Genomic DNA, 14255 nt, shown 5'->3' with positions numbered 1-14255 from the left:
TGATCCTCACCTTTTCTCACGTTTTCCTCACTACTCTTTCCTTCCCTCACCCTCCCTAGCCCTCTCACACCGCCTGATAAACCTCTGTTGAAAAAAAAAATTCATGGCAAGCCAAACATGGTCAAAGTGTCTTAGTGACAAGGGCACTTTGCCCATTTAGAAGAATTCATGTAACATGGTCAATGTGATTAGTCAGTTCATGCATTCTCCTTGGTTTTTGCACATCTAAGAAGCTTTTATGTTATGCATGCAGATACATAATCTATGGATAAATGTGTGTGGCGTGGTTTCCCCCCCTTCGTTTCGCCAACAAATAAGTCATCCTTGACAATTTCCCTTTCCTTCCCTGCCGAGCAGCCTCTCTTCGCCACTTCGCCATTTGAAGTACTACCCCAATCAAAGGCTTCCCTTTCTATAACATACCCAGGCGCCCACCTTTCCAATCACTAAGCAAAAATAAATACCAATCAAATTAAAGGCTGACTTCATCTGTGATTTTTCCAGCCCCAGGGGAGTTTACTCAACCCATTCCCTTTACGTAATAGGGCTCCCACACTGCTCAAGTGTGCGACTCCATATGAGGACCTCCTTCCCTTCTGCCCACTCTCCGTTCACATGGTTTTCAAAGCGGAGGAAGGGTGGGCAGCAGGTACCACGAGCCCTATGTGCGAAGGAGATACTAAGGTGTAGTCTGGATCTCAATGAGACACCCATGTATTGAGCCCTTGGCTTGAAGGCCAACCTGTTTGGCTGCGGATAAGAATCCGGGAGGGGCAATCATGCATGTTTCTTTTTACCACAGTAAGTTGATTGCATAAGAAAAATCCCAGCCCCTTTCATACAATTCATAATTTTGGCAAAGTTCTCAGTAAAGAAGACATCAAACAAGCTTTAAGGTAGCTCAAATATTCACAAAGACAAGGGATATTACTTTCTCTTTATTGGGTCATAACTCATAACCTAATCAAATGCAAACCGAGCATGGTTTGTCCAATAAGATGTCCACAATAGCTTATAAAACATTTGCTACAAGAAATACACTGACATGGAAAAGAAAGAAAGACCCATCAATTGTGAGGTTGAGTGCACACAAACTGAATACAAGGCCATGGTACATGTTACATGTGAGCCAACCTGTGTCAAGTCACTTATGCTTGTGCTTGATTTGTGATGTTACCTACCAAGGGAACCAAGTTGCAATAATCCTCTAGCTGCTCACACTTCTAACCCAAATCTCCCATGAGAGACCAAAAATTAAGTGTCATTGTTACTTTTTTTTAGCAAACAAATGTTTGGGGAGATTTCTTCTCTGCAATGCGACAAGGAGATTTCTAGCTACCCACATCTTGTGTTTTTTTTTATTAGCATTGATTTCTAATTTTTTTGGATGTCATAACATTCTATGACTTGTACTCAATTACTACTTCATTTCATTATTGAGAACAAGTCAGAATAAGAATTTTATTGCTTTTAGAAATCTAGATTAGGTTTTTTGGGATTATTGAATTATTTTAAATACCAAAGAGATGTAAAGCTTTGATGAATTTTTACATTGAATAAAACTTTTGTTCTAGCGATAATGTCTCCCTTGATTGTGGGTTGGATAGTAAGTTCGCTCTCTTTGAATTTCCTTAGCAGCATGCTAAGGAGATTTCAAGTTCTTTCCAGATCAAGCTTGATAGGCTTGATTGCAACTGATTGGTAGTTTGTTTTTCCAGAGAACCTTTAGATTTTTGGACTTAATCTACATAACTTGTTGAATTTTGTGTGCTTTTGTTCAAAATGTATTGCTCAAGTTTACATACTCATCTGAGAGGCTGTATCTTTGGATTCATCATCTAGAAGTTCACTTCTAATCTAAGATTTATAGCCTTAAAGTGTGATTTATAGCCTTAAGAGTGTTTGAGGATTTGCAAGAAAAATCCAGTGATTTTTCGAGTATTTGGATTATGCAATTGTTTCCAAAGATTGTTGGATTTATAACCGGATTCTTATGTAGGCTTTAGCATTGAAATCAGACTCAAAGAACCAAATTAGAGAAACCATTTTTTAATTATCTCCGTCCATACCTTGTTTGAACATGGGAAGAGTTACAACAGCAGAAACATGAAGATCGGTCCACATTTTAACAAACTCTATGAATACGAACCTGTCCCAAATCAATATTGATTACATCAAGAACTTTGGAATGGGCCTAGGAAGTGAAAGCTAATGTACCATTGAGATGCGTTAATGTTTCATCTTCCCAAACTCAATTAATCATAGTAATAATCCAACAACTAAGCTCAGCTGTATATAATCAACCAGTGGATGTGGCATAAAGATTCAAGATTCATTTCTGAGCAAGAATAACCAGTCAATTCAATGTTCTTCACCAATGTGTATACAAATACCCCAAGAACAATGGTAACATTTTCACAAAATTTGTAGTGAAGATCAAGTAGATTTTACATACAAATCTTAGAATAATAAAATAATTCCAGGCTTTTCGTGCTTCAAATTAAACAGTGCTTCTCCCAAACAATAGAAGTAATCAATCTACCATTAACCCAATCCAACCCCAATTCAACAATCAAAAACTACACGCGAGGCTGGCCGAGCCGCGCCAAGCCGGGCGGCACGCGTGGTATAGCCAAAAGCCCACCGGGTCCACTTGGTGGCTCATGCGTGTAGGCCCCGTTTCTCCTCTTCTCATTCACAAAGCTAAGGAAGTGAAAAGCTATATAACCACATGAAGCTTTTCTCCATTTTTCAATATGGGACTATTCGTTTTTGTGAAGGAAGTGAGCAAACCATTTTCACAAACCAAAGTTGCTTCTTTTTGTAAAAAAAAGAACTTTGTAAAATACCAACAAGGGCTATTTTGTATCAAAATACCAACACTTCTCCACAGTCTAAACGGTGGCCTGTGGCTGAGAAAGTTGTGAAGTATCAGCGTGGCCGTTGAGCACTAGAGGAGGAACGGTGTGGGAGGCTGCTAGGTGGCTCGAGGATTCACTCTTATGAAGCATTTGCGCCTTCTGATTGGAATTCGTGCGGTTGCTTCTCCCTGGGGCTTACTCATACTTTCAAGTGTACTGAAATCTGGATGGTGGCCAAGGCAGCTCTCGAGGCAAAGATCTACAACCTGCGCGCACAAAAGAATCATCAAAATACCAGCCAAAGTTTGGGCTCCGGTGAGGTTCTTCGATGCTTATATCAGTAACGGCAACAGATGCAAAGGCTGAAAACTTAGAAGGTGCAGGAAAAACACTAGAGTGGTTTCATAATCCATACCTTTGAGCCTTAGCCCTTTTATAGAGTGGGAGTCGTGGTAAGTTGGGAAAGTTACCTCTTGGGGCTCTTTACTAATTGGTTGGGTTTCCTGGAATTGTGAGTTTCCAAGATTATCTCTGGCAGCTGCGTCTTGGAGTTGTAGCTTTAGACTTTCTAGAGTTTCCCCAAGAGCGGTGAGATTACCTTTTACCCTTGTGAGTTTGGGTCTGCGCGTGCCACGTGTCGGTCGGTGCTGATTTTTACCACCAACGGGTCCCAAACACAACCTCACCTATCTTCACAGCCTCCCTTCTTTGTCACCTACGAATTTAACCATTCCAGCCACCTTCACCAAGAGGTGGGCCTGCGCTAGCTTCAATCATCCTTGGCAAAATGAGCTCCATCTTGGCAAATTTTTCTAATTATCTTCCAATAGTCATGGCCCTTGGAATACACCATAGAGAATTAGACGTGGGTTCTTCATGGGGAAAGTTGTTGAATATGTACCGATCGACCCAGAGGTGGTGCGGTCCTGCATCATGACTGTTAGAATCGCAAGTTCGAGAGTGAAGAGATGGTCGTAGGTTTGGTCTAGGTTGGCAAGTTGGACCTAGTTAGAGGGTTTCCTAAGATGGGCCATGGATGTGGGCCTATTGGAAGGCCCTTTAGACGTGGGTCCCATAATAGAAAATACGCAATGAAGATCAAGGAGTGAAAACTAGGCCCATTCATGTACGTGTGTAAATTGGCTGGACATAAGGAGTTGAAAAAACAATACCAGGAGCAAAGCCAGTAATAGAAAATTTAATAGCCCGAATCTAAATTCAACCCGATCACAAGGAAATTTATTTTATCCAATTAGCATGTAGGACTGTAAATGGGCCGGACACGATCACGAATTTAATAGAAAAATTAATAGCCAAAATCTAAATTTGACCCGAACACAAGGAAATTTATTTGGCTCCGACCCGTTAATACCCAAGCATGTGAAGCATATATAATTGAATCCATTAAAAATGTGGGCAACACAGTGCTCCCTCCTTATTAAGCCATCTTTAAGGCTGTGCTTGGATTGCCGGAATCAGGAATCGGAATTGGCATCATATTCTGATTCTCCATAAAATGGAATGAGAAAACATTTACAGTAAAATTTTAGTTGAAATTTTATTTTTGATAAAAATTCCATTCCGACCTGGGTGGAGTCAGAATACCATATATTGGGATGGGATACATGATTCCAGCATTTTCTCCTATGATTCTACCCTGGTGTCAATTCCGCCCCATTGATTTCGTTCTTTTTTGAACCAAATGTCGGAATGGGGTGGAATTAGAATTCGATCTCGATTCCAGTGCTTGATTCAAGCAATCGAAATGCACCCTAAGAGCATTCCAAAAAGAAGTTAAATAGTTGATTTTGTTTAATTTTACAGATAGGGAATGCATGTGGCGCGAGACCTAGATCACATAGCTGGTCCTCATGGGATCCACCAAATCAATGGTATTGATGACACAAGTATGCATGTGCCTACTCATGCCGTTGCCAATAAGACAAATATATTCTAATCTTTGAAGGAGCTTAGCCGATGAAGAATAGATCAAAATCAAAAGATTAAAAGGCAAAAAGACTTAATTTATGCCTTGTCTTCGTTGCAAGGCAAGTATTTTGATTTTGAGTCACATTTATGCTTTGTCTTCGTTGTTAGGCAAGTATTTCCCACTTTGTCTAAAGTGATGCCCTTTTATTTTTCTTACTTTTGTTAAAGGGAATGACTCATCTTTCCTTCCCCATCACTCTTTGGTTTCCCTCAAAGAAAGAATAATAACATCTTACATGACTATATATATAGCACTCCTTTAGCTTCTCATGTTAAGTATTAGGTAGTGAAGACCAGATACAAATTGGAGCTTGCAGAGATGGAACAAGAAAGAACAATGGAAGAAAGAAGAGATTGGGTTGTACAATTGCAGGTGCTACATCAGTCTGTCGATTTTTGGAATGAGAATTTCTGGAAGAATCAATGTATTTACAGAGTGCCGTCGTTTATGAGAATTTGTAATAATGAAGCATATGACCCTCGTTGCGTCTCCTTGGGTCCATATCATCATGGAGAAACCCAACTTATGCCCATGGAGAGACATAAGGTCAGAGCTGTTCTTCATTTAGTCAAGATATCGGACAAACCCATGACTGATTATGTGAACGCTCTGGAGGAAGTTGTGGAAGAGTTGATGGATTCTTATGACCAGCTTGAGTGCAAATGGATGGACAGAGACAAATTCTTGGAGCTAATGTTCCATGATGGGTGTTTCTTACTCGAAATCCTGCGCAAATTCGCCGACACTAACTATGGAGATTATGCTCACAATGATCCCATTTTTGGCATACACGGATTGTATAAAATCGGTGTTGTTCTTTTTGAGGACACATTGAAGATTGAAAATCAATTGCCCCTGCTTGTTCTCAACAAGTTGGTAGTTGTTGAAAAAGGAATGACACGGGATCAGGTGAGACCTACTATAAACAAACACCCAACTCTCTCTTTTTTAGTTCTTCTTTTAGTCTTATATCTATCTATCTACATATGCATCTGTATATACACACACATGACCACACAGAGCAGGTGTAACGTTCGTAGCAACCGAACCATACTACTTGACTATCTCATTAGTTGAGGAAAATCCGTCACTCACCAAGTCTATCGAAAATTTCTATCCTTGGTTCAAAGATCAAAACCTTGACGACAGGAAAGAGCCTTAACCATATAACTAAGAAAGAGACCCACAGCCTCGTAGCGACAATTAAGCTCGAGCAAGAAATAAGGAGCCATTGCGGATGATTTAGATAGAAGGCACACGAATGTGTAGGCAGAAGCTTTTTGAGTCGGGGAGTGTGTATCTGTAGACACACATGTCTATGCATATATACACACATGTAGAGAGAGTTTTATATGGTGTTCGAGCATTCATGCATGTTCCACTCTTGATATTTGATCCTGCGATAGTTGACTATCTCGGAGGTTTTCGTTTGATCAAATATCAAGGGAGGCACCTATGTTGTACCCTCATAACGTGCATGAACACATAGGGCTGGCAACGGGGCCGGATGTTGGGGTCCCCTACCCCTTCCCCTTTGCGGGGAATTTCCCCCCTCCCCTCTGCGGGGATGGTTGGGAATCCCCCTCCCCTCCCCGCGGGGAATATCTAATCCCCTTCCCCTCCCCGCATCCTTCGGGGACAAAATCCCCTCTTTAGTCGTTGATACACTAATGCTCGGTGTCCCTAATCAACTTGATGCAATTTCAATATATAAATATGTTATAAACTAACATACTTATAGACGAAGGAGATATATTTCTTGGGAAGAAATTAAGGAAACTCTAACCAAAATAAAAATGCAATTTATTTTGGCTACCGATGTTGGCACTACGATTTTTTGATAATTGCATACACTCAGCTTGTCTTTATTATTTCAACATCTGTCAAAAGGTTATTATAGTTCCCAAAATGCTCTCATAAGCTAATTAAAAGGAAAAGACAAGCTAAGTTTATGTTTGGGGGAATCTTGTAGCCGATCCACAGAGTTTCTAGTAGTTTTCCTAAAAAAAAACACTTAAAAATATACAAAAAAAGGCATTGATTAACGGGGCGGGGCGGGGACAACTCCATCCCCTTCCCCTTCCCCTCCCCGCACCGGGGAATTTTTTAAATCCCCTTCCCCTCTCAAATCAGGGAATCCCCGCCCCAAACGGGGCGGGGCGGATCCCCGCTTTTTCGGGTGAAATTGCCAGCCCTATGAACACACGAGCACCATAGGACGGTAATAAATTCGCCTCGTTAACAATGAAGATTATTAGCAACTGAAAAAATGCCATATTAATAATGTCAATAATCTTGTTAAGAAAACAAAGAAGTAGAGAAAGCATTATTAAATTATTTATGGCAAAAGGCTTTTAATTTTAGTAATCCACAAAAACATGAGTGGATTTTAGTTGATAAATTTTGTGTGTAATTTCTCGTTATTATTTTCATTTATCGTGTTTCACCCATATTTCTAACTTGAATGTGCAGAGTACCAAGTATATAAATGATCTTGTGGTAAACTTCTTTCATATAGTAAATATTTTTGTCTTCCAAATCGATGATAGAACGGACTTGGGTTCCAACACTTTCATGCACATGTTGGCCCTTGCTTGGAAGTGCTTGGTTGGAGACTTCGACTTTCACCACCAAGAACAAGGAAAAGTAATTATGTTTTCCGCAAAGGCATTTAATAGAGATGCCAAAGTGGAGTTTAACTTAAGCGAAAAAAACAACCTCAGTGGATTTGCATTCAACAAAGAGAAAGTAATCCTTAACCTCCCATTAATCAAGATTTATGATTGTACTAAGTCCTTACTCCTCAATCTCATAGCCTTTGAACATCTTCATACAGGCGTAAGCCACCATGTCAGTTCCTATGTTTACTACATTGACGGACTCATCCAATCAATCCAGGATTTGAAGTTGCTGAAGCGTGAAGGTATCATTACTAATGAAAAAACTTATGACGAGATCGTGAGGCTCATTCAAAAGGTCAATCATGACATGGGGTTCATCCCAAAGTTTACATTGTTCCATGTGATTAACCCCTTGAACGAATATTACCACAAGCGAACGAGAAAGTGGGAGAAACAATTTCGCAAGTGGCGTTCCAACTTCAGGGAAATGTACTTTGATAGCCCTTGGAGTTTGATCGCCCTTCTCGCAGCAGCTCTCCTTTTGGTTCTCACAGTGTTACAAACTGTTTATGCAATTCTCTCTAACTACAAATCTAAATGACACTCTCCAAACCCACCTTTCTGTGATGCTTTCGTTCTCTTTTTTCTTCTTATTTTAAACAAGATTCAAGTGTTTTGTATTAGTGTGTATGGTGATTGAATCCATTTATAACTTCAATGACTAATGAGGAAAAGTATTTACTTTCACCATAAATGAATGGTTTAAAGCTCGTTTAAGTCTATTGGAGCAGACCCTATGCAAAGTTTGAACTTTTTTTCCCTTGGAATATTAGTTTTTTTTTTTGAAACGTTGATGATAAGTTTCTTGATTTATTAGGATTATATTTCCCAAGGTAAGTAGGGTTAGCATCTTTCCTTCTTTTCTCTCCGTTAGGATTAGTGTCTTATTTTATCTTTAGTCAGTAGGAAGCGGGAAGTTTTAGGAGTTCTTTTTTTATTGGTTGCTTTCTATTTTTGACGGGACGTTTTTAGTATTAGTTTGGGTTTGGTCTATTAATGGTAGTTGTAATTGCTAGGATTCTAAGTTTTGCTTTAAAGTACATGATGTAAAGACGTTAAAGCCATTATTGGAATATAATTAAAGACGTTTTTGTCTCTCTATTTCTCTATCTCTTTCTTCTTGTCTCTCTTTTTCCTAGTGGATTCTAGAATTATCGCTCATCCCTAGTGGATTTTAGTGCATATTTTAGACTATACGCACGCTTCAGCAACAATTTTTCGTTTGATCCGCTGCGTCACAACCTTAAAAAGAACGATTCTTGAATTTGCCAAAATATCTTAATCGATTCTCAAATTTTAATCTTTTACATAACAAAATGATTATATCTATTAAGATATTGAAAATTTAATATGTTAAGTAAATATAATATTTTACTTCCATTTAAGAAACAATTAAGATGGGTAAGACTCAAAACATGCGCTATTTGAAAAGTTATGGTAGTAGCACTAAGAAAACTGATAAAAGAAATCTACAAGGTCATGTTTCACAGTCACACTTTTTTTTCGATAAAATATTAGTTTTTGAAGTGGTGATAGAGAGCTAGGGAGGTTGAGTGAAGAGTAGGGAGGGTGGGGAGGAGGGGGAGAGGGTGAGGGTGAGAAAAGGCTGATCCTCACCTTTTCTCACGCTCTCCTCACTCCTGCCCTCACTACTCTTTCCTTCCCTCACCCTCCCTAGCCCTCTCACACTGCCTGATAAGCTCAAATTCTGTGGAAAAAAAATTCATGGCAAGCCAAACATGGTCAAAGTGTCTTAGTGACACGGGTACTTTGCCCATTTAGAAGAATCCATGTAACATGGTCAATGTGATTCGTCAGTTCATGCATTCTCCTGGGGGGGGGGGGCGCACATCTAAGAGGCTTTTATGTTATGCAAGCAGGGGGGGGGGGGGGGGGGGGGGGGGGCGCACATCTAAGAGGCTTTTATGTTATGCAAGCAGATACATAATCTATGGATAAATGTTTGTGGCGTGGTTCCCCCCCCCCCCCCCCCCCCCCTCCTCGTTTCGCCAACAAATAAGTCATCCTCGACGATTTCCCTTTCCTTCCCTGCCGAGCTGCCTCTCTTCGCCATTCGAAGTACTACCCCAATCAAAGGCTTCCCTTTCTATAACATACCCAGGAGCCCACCTTTCCAATCACTAAGCAAAAATAAATATCAATCAAATCAAAGGCTGACTTCATTTGTGATTTTTCCAGCCCCAGGGGAGTTTACTCAACCCATTCCCTTTACGTAATAGGGCTCCCGCACTGCTCAAGTGTGCGACTCCATATTAGGACCTCCTTCCCTTCTGCCCACTCTCCGTTCACATGGTTCTCAAAGCGGAGGAAGGGTGGGCAGCAGGTACCACGAGCCCTCTGTGCGAAGGAGATACTAAGGTGTTGTCTGGATCTCAATTCATGAGACACCCATGTATTGAGCCCTTGGCTTCAAGGCCAACCTGTTTGGCTGCTGATAAGAATCAGGGAGGGGCAATCATTCTTCAAGTTTCTTTTTACCACAGTAAGTTGATTGCATAAGAAAAATCCCAGTCCCTTTCATACAATTCATAATTTTGGCAAAGTTCTCAGTAAAGAAGACATCAAACAAGCTTTAAGGTAGCTCAATTATTCACAAAGACGAGGGATATTACTTTCTCTATATTGGGTCATAACTCATAACCTAATCAAATGCAAATCGAGCATGGTTTGTCCAATAAGATGTCCACTATAGCTTATAAAACATTTGGTACAAGAAATACACTGACATGGAAAAGAAAGAAAGACCCATCAATTGTGAGGTTGAGTGCACACAAACTGAATACAAGGCCATGGTAAATGTTACATGTGAGCCAACCTGTGTCAAGTCACTTATGATTGAGCTTGATTTGTGATGTTACCTACCAAGGGAAACAAGTTGCAATAATCCTCTAGCTGCTCACATTTCTAACCCAAATCTCCCATGAGAGACCAAAAATTAAGTGTCATTGTTACTTTTTTTAGGAAACAAATGTTTGGGGAGATTTCTAGCTACCCACATCTTGTGTTTTTTTTTATTAGCATTGATTTCTAATTTTTTAGGATGTCATAACATTATATGACTTGTACTCAATTACTACTTCATTTCATTATTGAGAACAAGTTAGAATAAGAATTTTATTGCTTTTAGAAATCTAGATTAGGTTCTTAGGGATTATTGAATTATTTTAAATACCAAAGAGATGTAAAGTTTTGATGAATTTTTACATTGAATAAAACTTTTGTTCTAGCGATAATGTCTCCCTTGATTGTGGGTTGGATAGTAAGTTCACTCTCTTTGAATTTCCTTAGCAACGTGCTAAGGAGATTTCAAGTTCTTTCCAGATCAAGCTTGATAGGCTTGATTGCAACTGATTGGTAGTTTGTTTTTCCAGAGAACCTTTAGATTTCTGGACTTAATCTACATAACTTGTTGAATTTTGTGTGCTTTTGTTCAAAATGTATTGCTCAAGTTTACATACTCATCCGAGAAGCTGTATCTTTGGATTCATCATCTAGAAGTTCACTTCTAATCTAAGATTTATAGCCTTAAAGTGTGATTTATAGCCTTAAGAGTGTTTGAGGATTTGCAAGAAATATCCAGTGATTTTTCGAGTAGTTGGATTATGCAATTGTTTCCAAAGACTATTGGATTTATAACCGGATTCTGATGTAGGCTTTAGCATTGAAATCCAACTCAAAGAACCAAATTAGAGAAACCATTTTTTAATTATCTCTGTCCATACCTTGTTTGAACATGGGAAGAGAGAAACATGAAGATTGGTCCACATTTTAACAAACTCTATGAATACGAACCTGTCCCAAATCAATGTTGATTACATCAAGAACTTTGGAATGGGCCTAGGAAGTGAAAGCTAATGTACCATTGAGATGGGTTAATGTTTCCTCTTCCCAAACTCAATTAATCATAGTAATAATCCAACAACTAAGCTCAGTTGTATATAATCAACCAATCGATGTTGCATAAAGATTCAAGATTCATTTCTGAGCAAGAATAACCACGTCAATTCAATGTTCTTCACCAATATGTATACAAATACCCCAAGAACAATGGTAATATTTTCACAAAATTTGTAGTGAAGATCAAGTAGATTTTACATACAAATCTTAGAATAATAAAATAATTCCAGGCTTTTCGTGCTTCAAATTAAACAGTGCTTCTCCCAAACTATAGAAGTAATCAATCTACCATTAACCCAATCCAACCCCAATTCAACAATCAAAAACTCAAGTTCAGTATTCACAATTGGATCTGAAGCATATGCATCGCTATTTGCAAAGGCATGATAAATTCCATGCAAATCCTCTACAATCTCATGCAACTCCATTATAATAACCACCACCACTTCAGGCAATAATGTGAATTCTGAATAGAAGTTGAAACCATATAAATGGATTCAACATTGATAGACTTGAAAAATATAATTGATTTCTAACGAGCCAAACGAGTGATAATAAATCCAAAAATTGAATTAATCAAATCAGAAATAAGATAGTTGCCCACTTTTAAAATCATGTGTAATACCCATATGGATCTACATGTTAATTCTCCTTCCAAACCCCTCATTTAAACAAGGCAGCAACTATAAAACAATTTGGCTGAACTTTATTTTCTTGATAGAAAGAATCTAATGCCAAATCACGGTACATTCAATGCAAGAATTTTGTGAGAAACTACTTTTTTTTTTCTTTCCAAGAACCTACATATTTCTCTTACAATTTGAAGGGATATGTTGATTTGTTTTGCTAATGTTAGATATTTGCATTTTTGAATGTTGTTGGTTTGGTTGATCTTTTTGTTTACAGAGAGGACCCAGTTCATATTTGGTTAGGTCTAGGCATCTGTATTCTCAAGGAACAAGTGAACAACCCTATCTTTCTAGGCTGTTTGACATCAGCTTTTTCAGACCCAGGTTAGAATCAAGGTTGCCAAGGCGGGAATCGAAAGCGGGATTCGATTCGGGATTCGAAAGTGGGAATCGAAGGCTCCTGGGATGGTTGGAAGCGGGAATCGTGGGTTTGCCAGAGAGTCAACGGGGATTCGATGGGGATTCGTCGGGGATTCGCTGAGAGTCGCTGAGGAGTTGGGATTCGCTGGGGATTCGCAGGGAATCGCCTAGGAATTGGGGTTTCCCAAAATTGGGAATCGGGGTTCCCCGGAATCGGGGATTCGAATTGAGCCGAGCCGAGCCGAGCCGAGCTGAGCTTGTTAAGCTTAAAGAGCCAAGCTTGAGCTAGGCCGGGCTCAGCTCGTTAAGGGTCATTAAGGATTTAATATATTTAAATATATATTATATATTAATATTTACACTAAAAGGGTTGTCCAGCGAGTGAAAAGAGGAGGCAAAATATGTCACTTCTTTTTTAGAACCCCATTTGTTACCTGGACCAGCCCCCGTGGTGTAAAAAGAGTAGTCAAATTACACTAGATAGGGCTATCTAGGGAAGATGAGGGGTGTGAATATATGATTGCCCTTAATATAACCCGAGCTCGGTAAGGCTCGCGAGCCGAGCAAAGCTCGAGCCTGGTTCGAGCCCGAGCCGAGCTCTTGAGCTTAACGAGCCGAGCTGAGCTGGGCCAAGCTCGTTTACACCCCTACCCTAAATGGACTATAAGAAAAATATTTATGACAAAAAACATTTTTCTTGGATTTTTTTCTTTCCATGATTTTGAGTATTCTTAATTCATGAGTTGTAGGGAGGGACTTATGTCACCAAAAACAGAGACTAGTTCAGAAACGGAAGAAAGGAGGGAAAGTGAGGAAGAAATAGATGTAGAAATAGAAACAACTACTGAAACGAAGGGGACTAAACAAGAGTACATACCACTCAGCCAAAGAAAGATGATGGAGAGTTGACCGAAATGAGCACTAAATACTTTTCGAGAGATCTCCTCCAAATCACTGTATGGCTATCGAAATCGTGAGCATTGGCATGAGGGAAATGTTATAAGGGAATTGCTAGCGTCCTTCGCAAAAGGCATTTCGCGGGTGGTCTGAAGGATATATTTTTGTAAAGGGAAATGATATATTCACCCTTTTTTAGTTGGGACAGCCCCCTCTAGTGTACAAGAGGAGTCATAAATATACTAGAAGGTGCTGTCCCAAGTCATAAAAGGGGGGAATTTATCACTTCCATTTCATAAAGGGCGATGATAAATCCACACTCCCTGTAGGATGATTCACACCCCTTTTAACATGAATTGTTGCAGACTTTTAACGCTTTTTTATACTGTTTGACGTCAATTCATGTTAAAGGGGTGCGAATCATCCTAAAGGGGGTGCGAATTCACCATCTCCCTTTTAGAAATATTTTTCCTTTCCATCTCTTTGCTTGTCTTTTCCTATCAATGACAGCATTTTCGGTCCATTTTATGTGTCTTTTCAGCTATGTTTCTTTCAATGCAAAATCGGGGTTCAACAAATATTACATTTTCTGTCACTAGGCGTAAAATTTGTTTTACATCCATTTCACGTTGAAAGAAATGGAGCCTTCATGAAAATGAAGTCATTTTTCATGAGAAGAAACAAAAGGCGTAGTAATGCTGAGGAAATGGGGTGGAGGTATCATTTCTTTATTTGATCATAGGAAGTGATATCTCAGCCAATGTTTCCAATATTTGCACCTTTGTTTGATTTTACCAAGTAATGACTGTATTTTCATCTCTATTGTTTGTCCTTCATGAAAATGAAGTCATTTCCCTAA

General features: G+C 39.3%; 1 protein-coding gene across 1 annotated transcript; it reads left to right on the top strand.

Moving 5' to 3' along the window:
* Positions 1–4999: 4999 nt before the first annotated feature.
* On the top strand, positions 5000–8434 carry LOC143857902 (UPF0481 protein At3g47200-like). The gene is made up of 3 exons (XM_077368436.1): positions 5000–5760; positions 7324–7599; positions 7688–8434. Exons 1-3 carry the CDS (start codon positions 5170–5172, stop codon positions 7691–7693), a joined length of 873 nt encoding a protein of 290 aa, XP_077224551.1. The 5' UTR covers positions 5000–5169; the 3' UTR covers positions 7694–8434.
* Positions 8435–14255: the final 5821 nt, after the last annotated feature.

Source organism: Tasmannia lanceolata, unplaced genomic scaffold (assembly GCF_043159265.1).
Source record: "Tasmannia lanceolata isolate RefF3 unplaced genomic scaffold, GAP_Taslan_0.1 ptg000025l, whole genome shotgun sequence".
NCBI lineage: Eukaryota > Viridiplantae > Streptophyta > Magnoliopsida > Canellales > Winteraceae > Tasmannia > Tasmannia lanceolata.
Note: the sequence above shows the minus strand (reverse complement) of the source record. Positions and strands in the feature narration are given on the sequence as shown.

Bases quoted from the DNA above. Each gene is read 5' to 3' on its own strand.
- LOC143857902 (XM_077368436.1), top strand. From the start codon at position 5,170: ATGGAACAAGAAAGAACAATGGAAGAAAGAAGAGATTGGGTTGTACAA. The intron at 5,761-7,323 runs GTGAGACCTACT...TTGAATGTGCAG, and splicing joins AAGGAATGACACGGGATCAG to AGTACCAAGTATATAAATGA.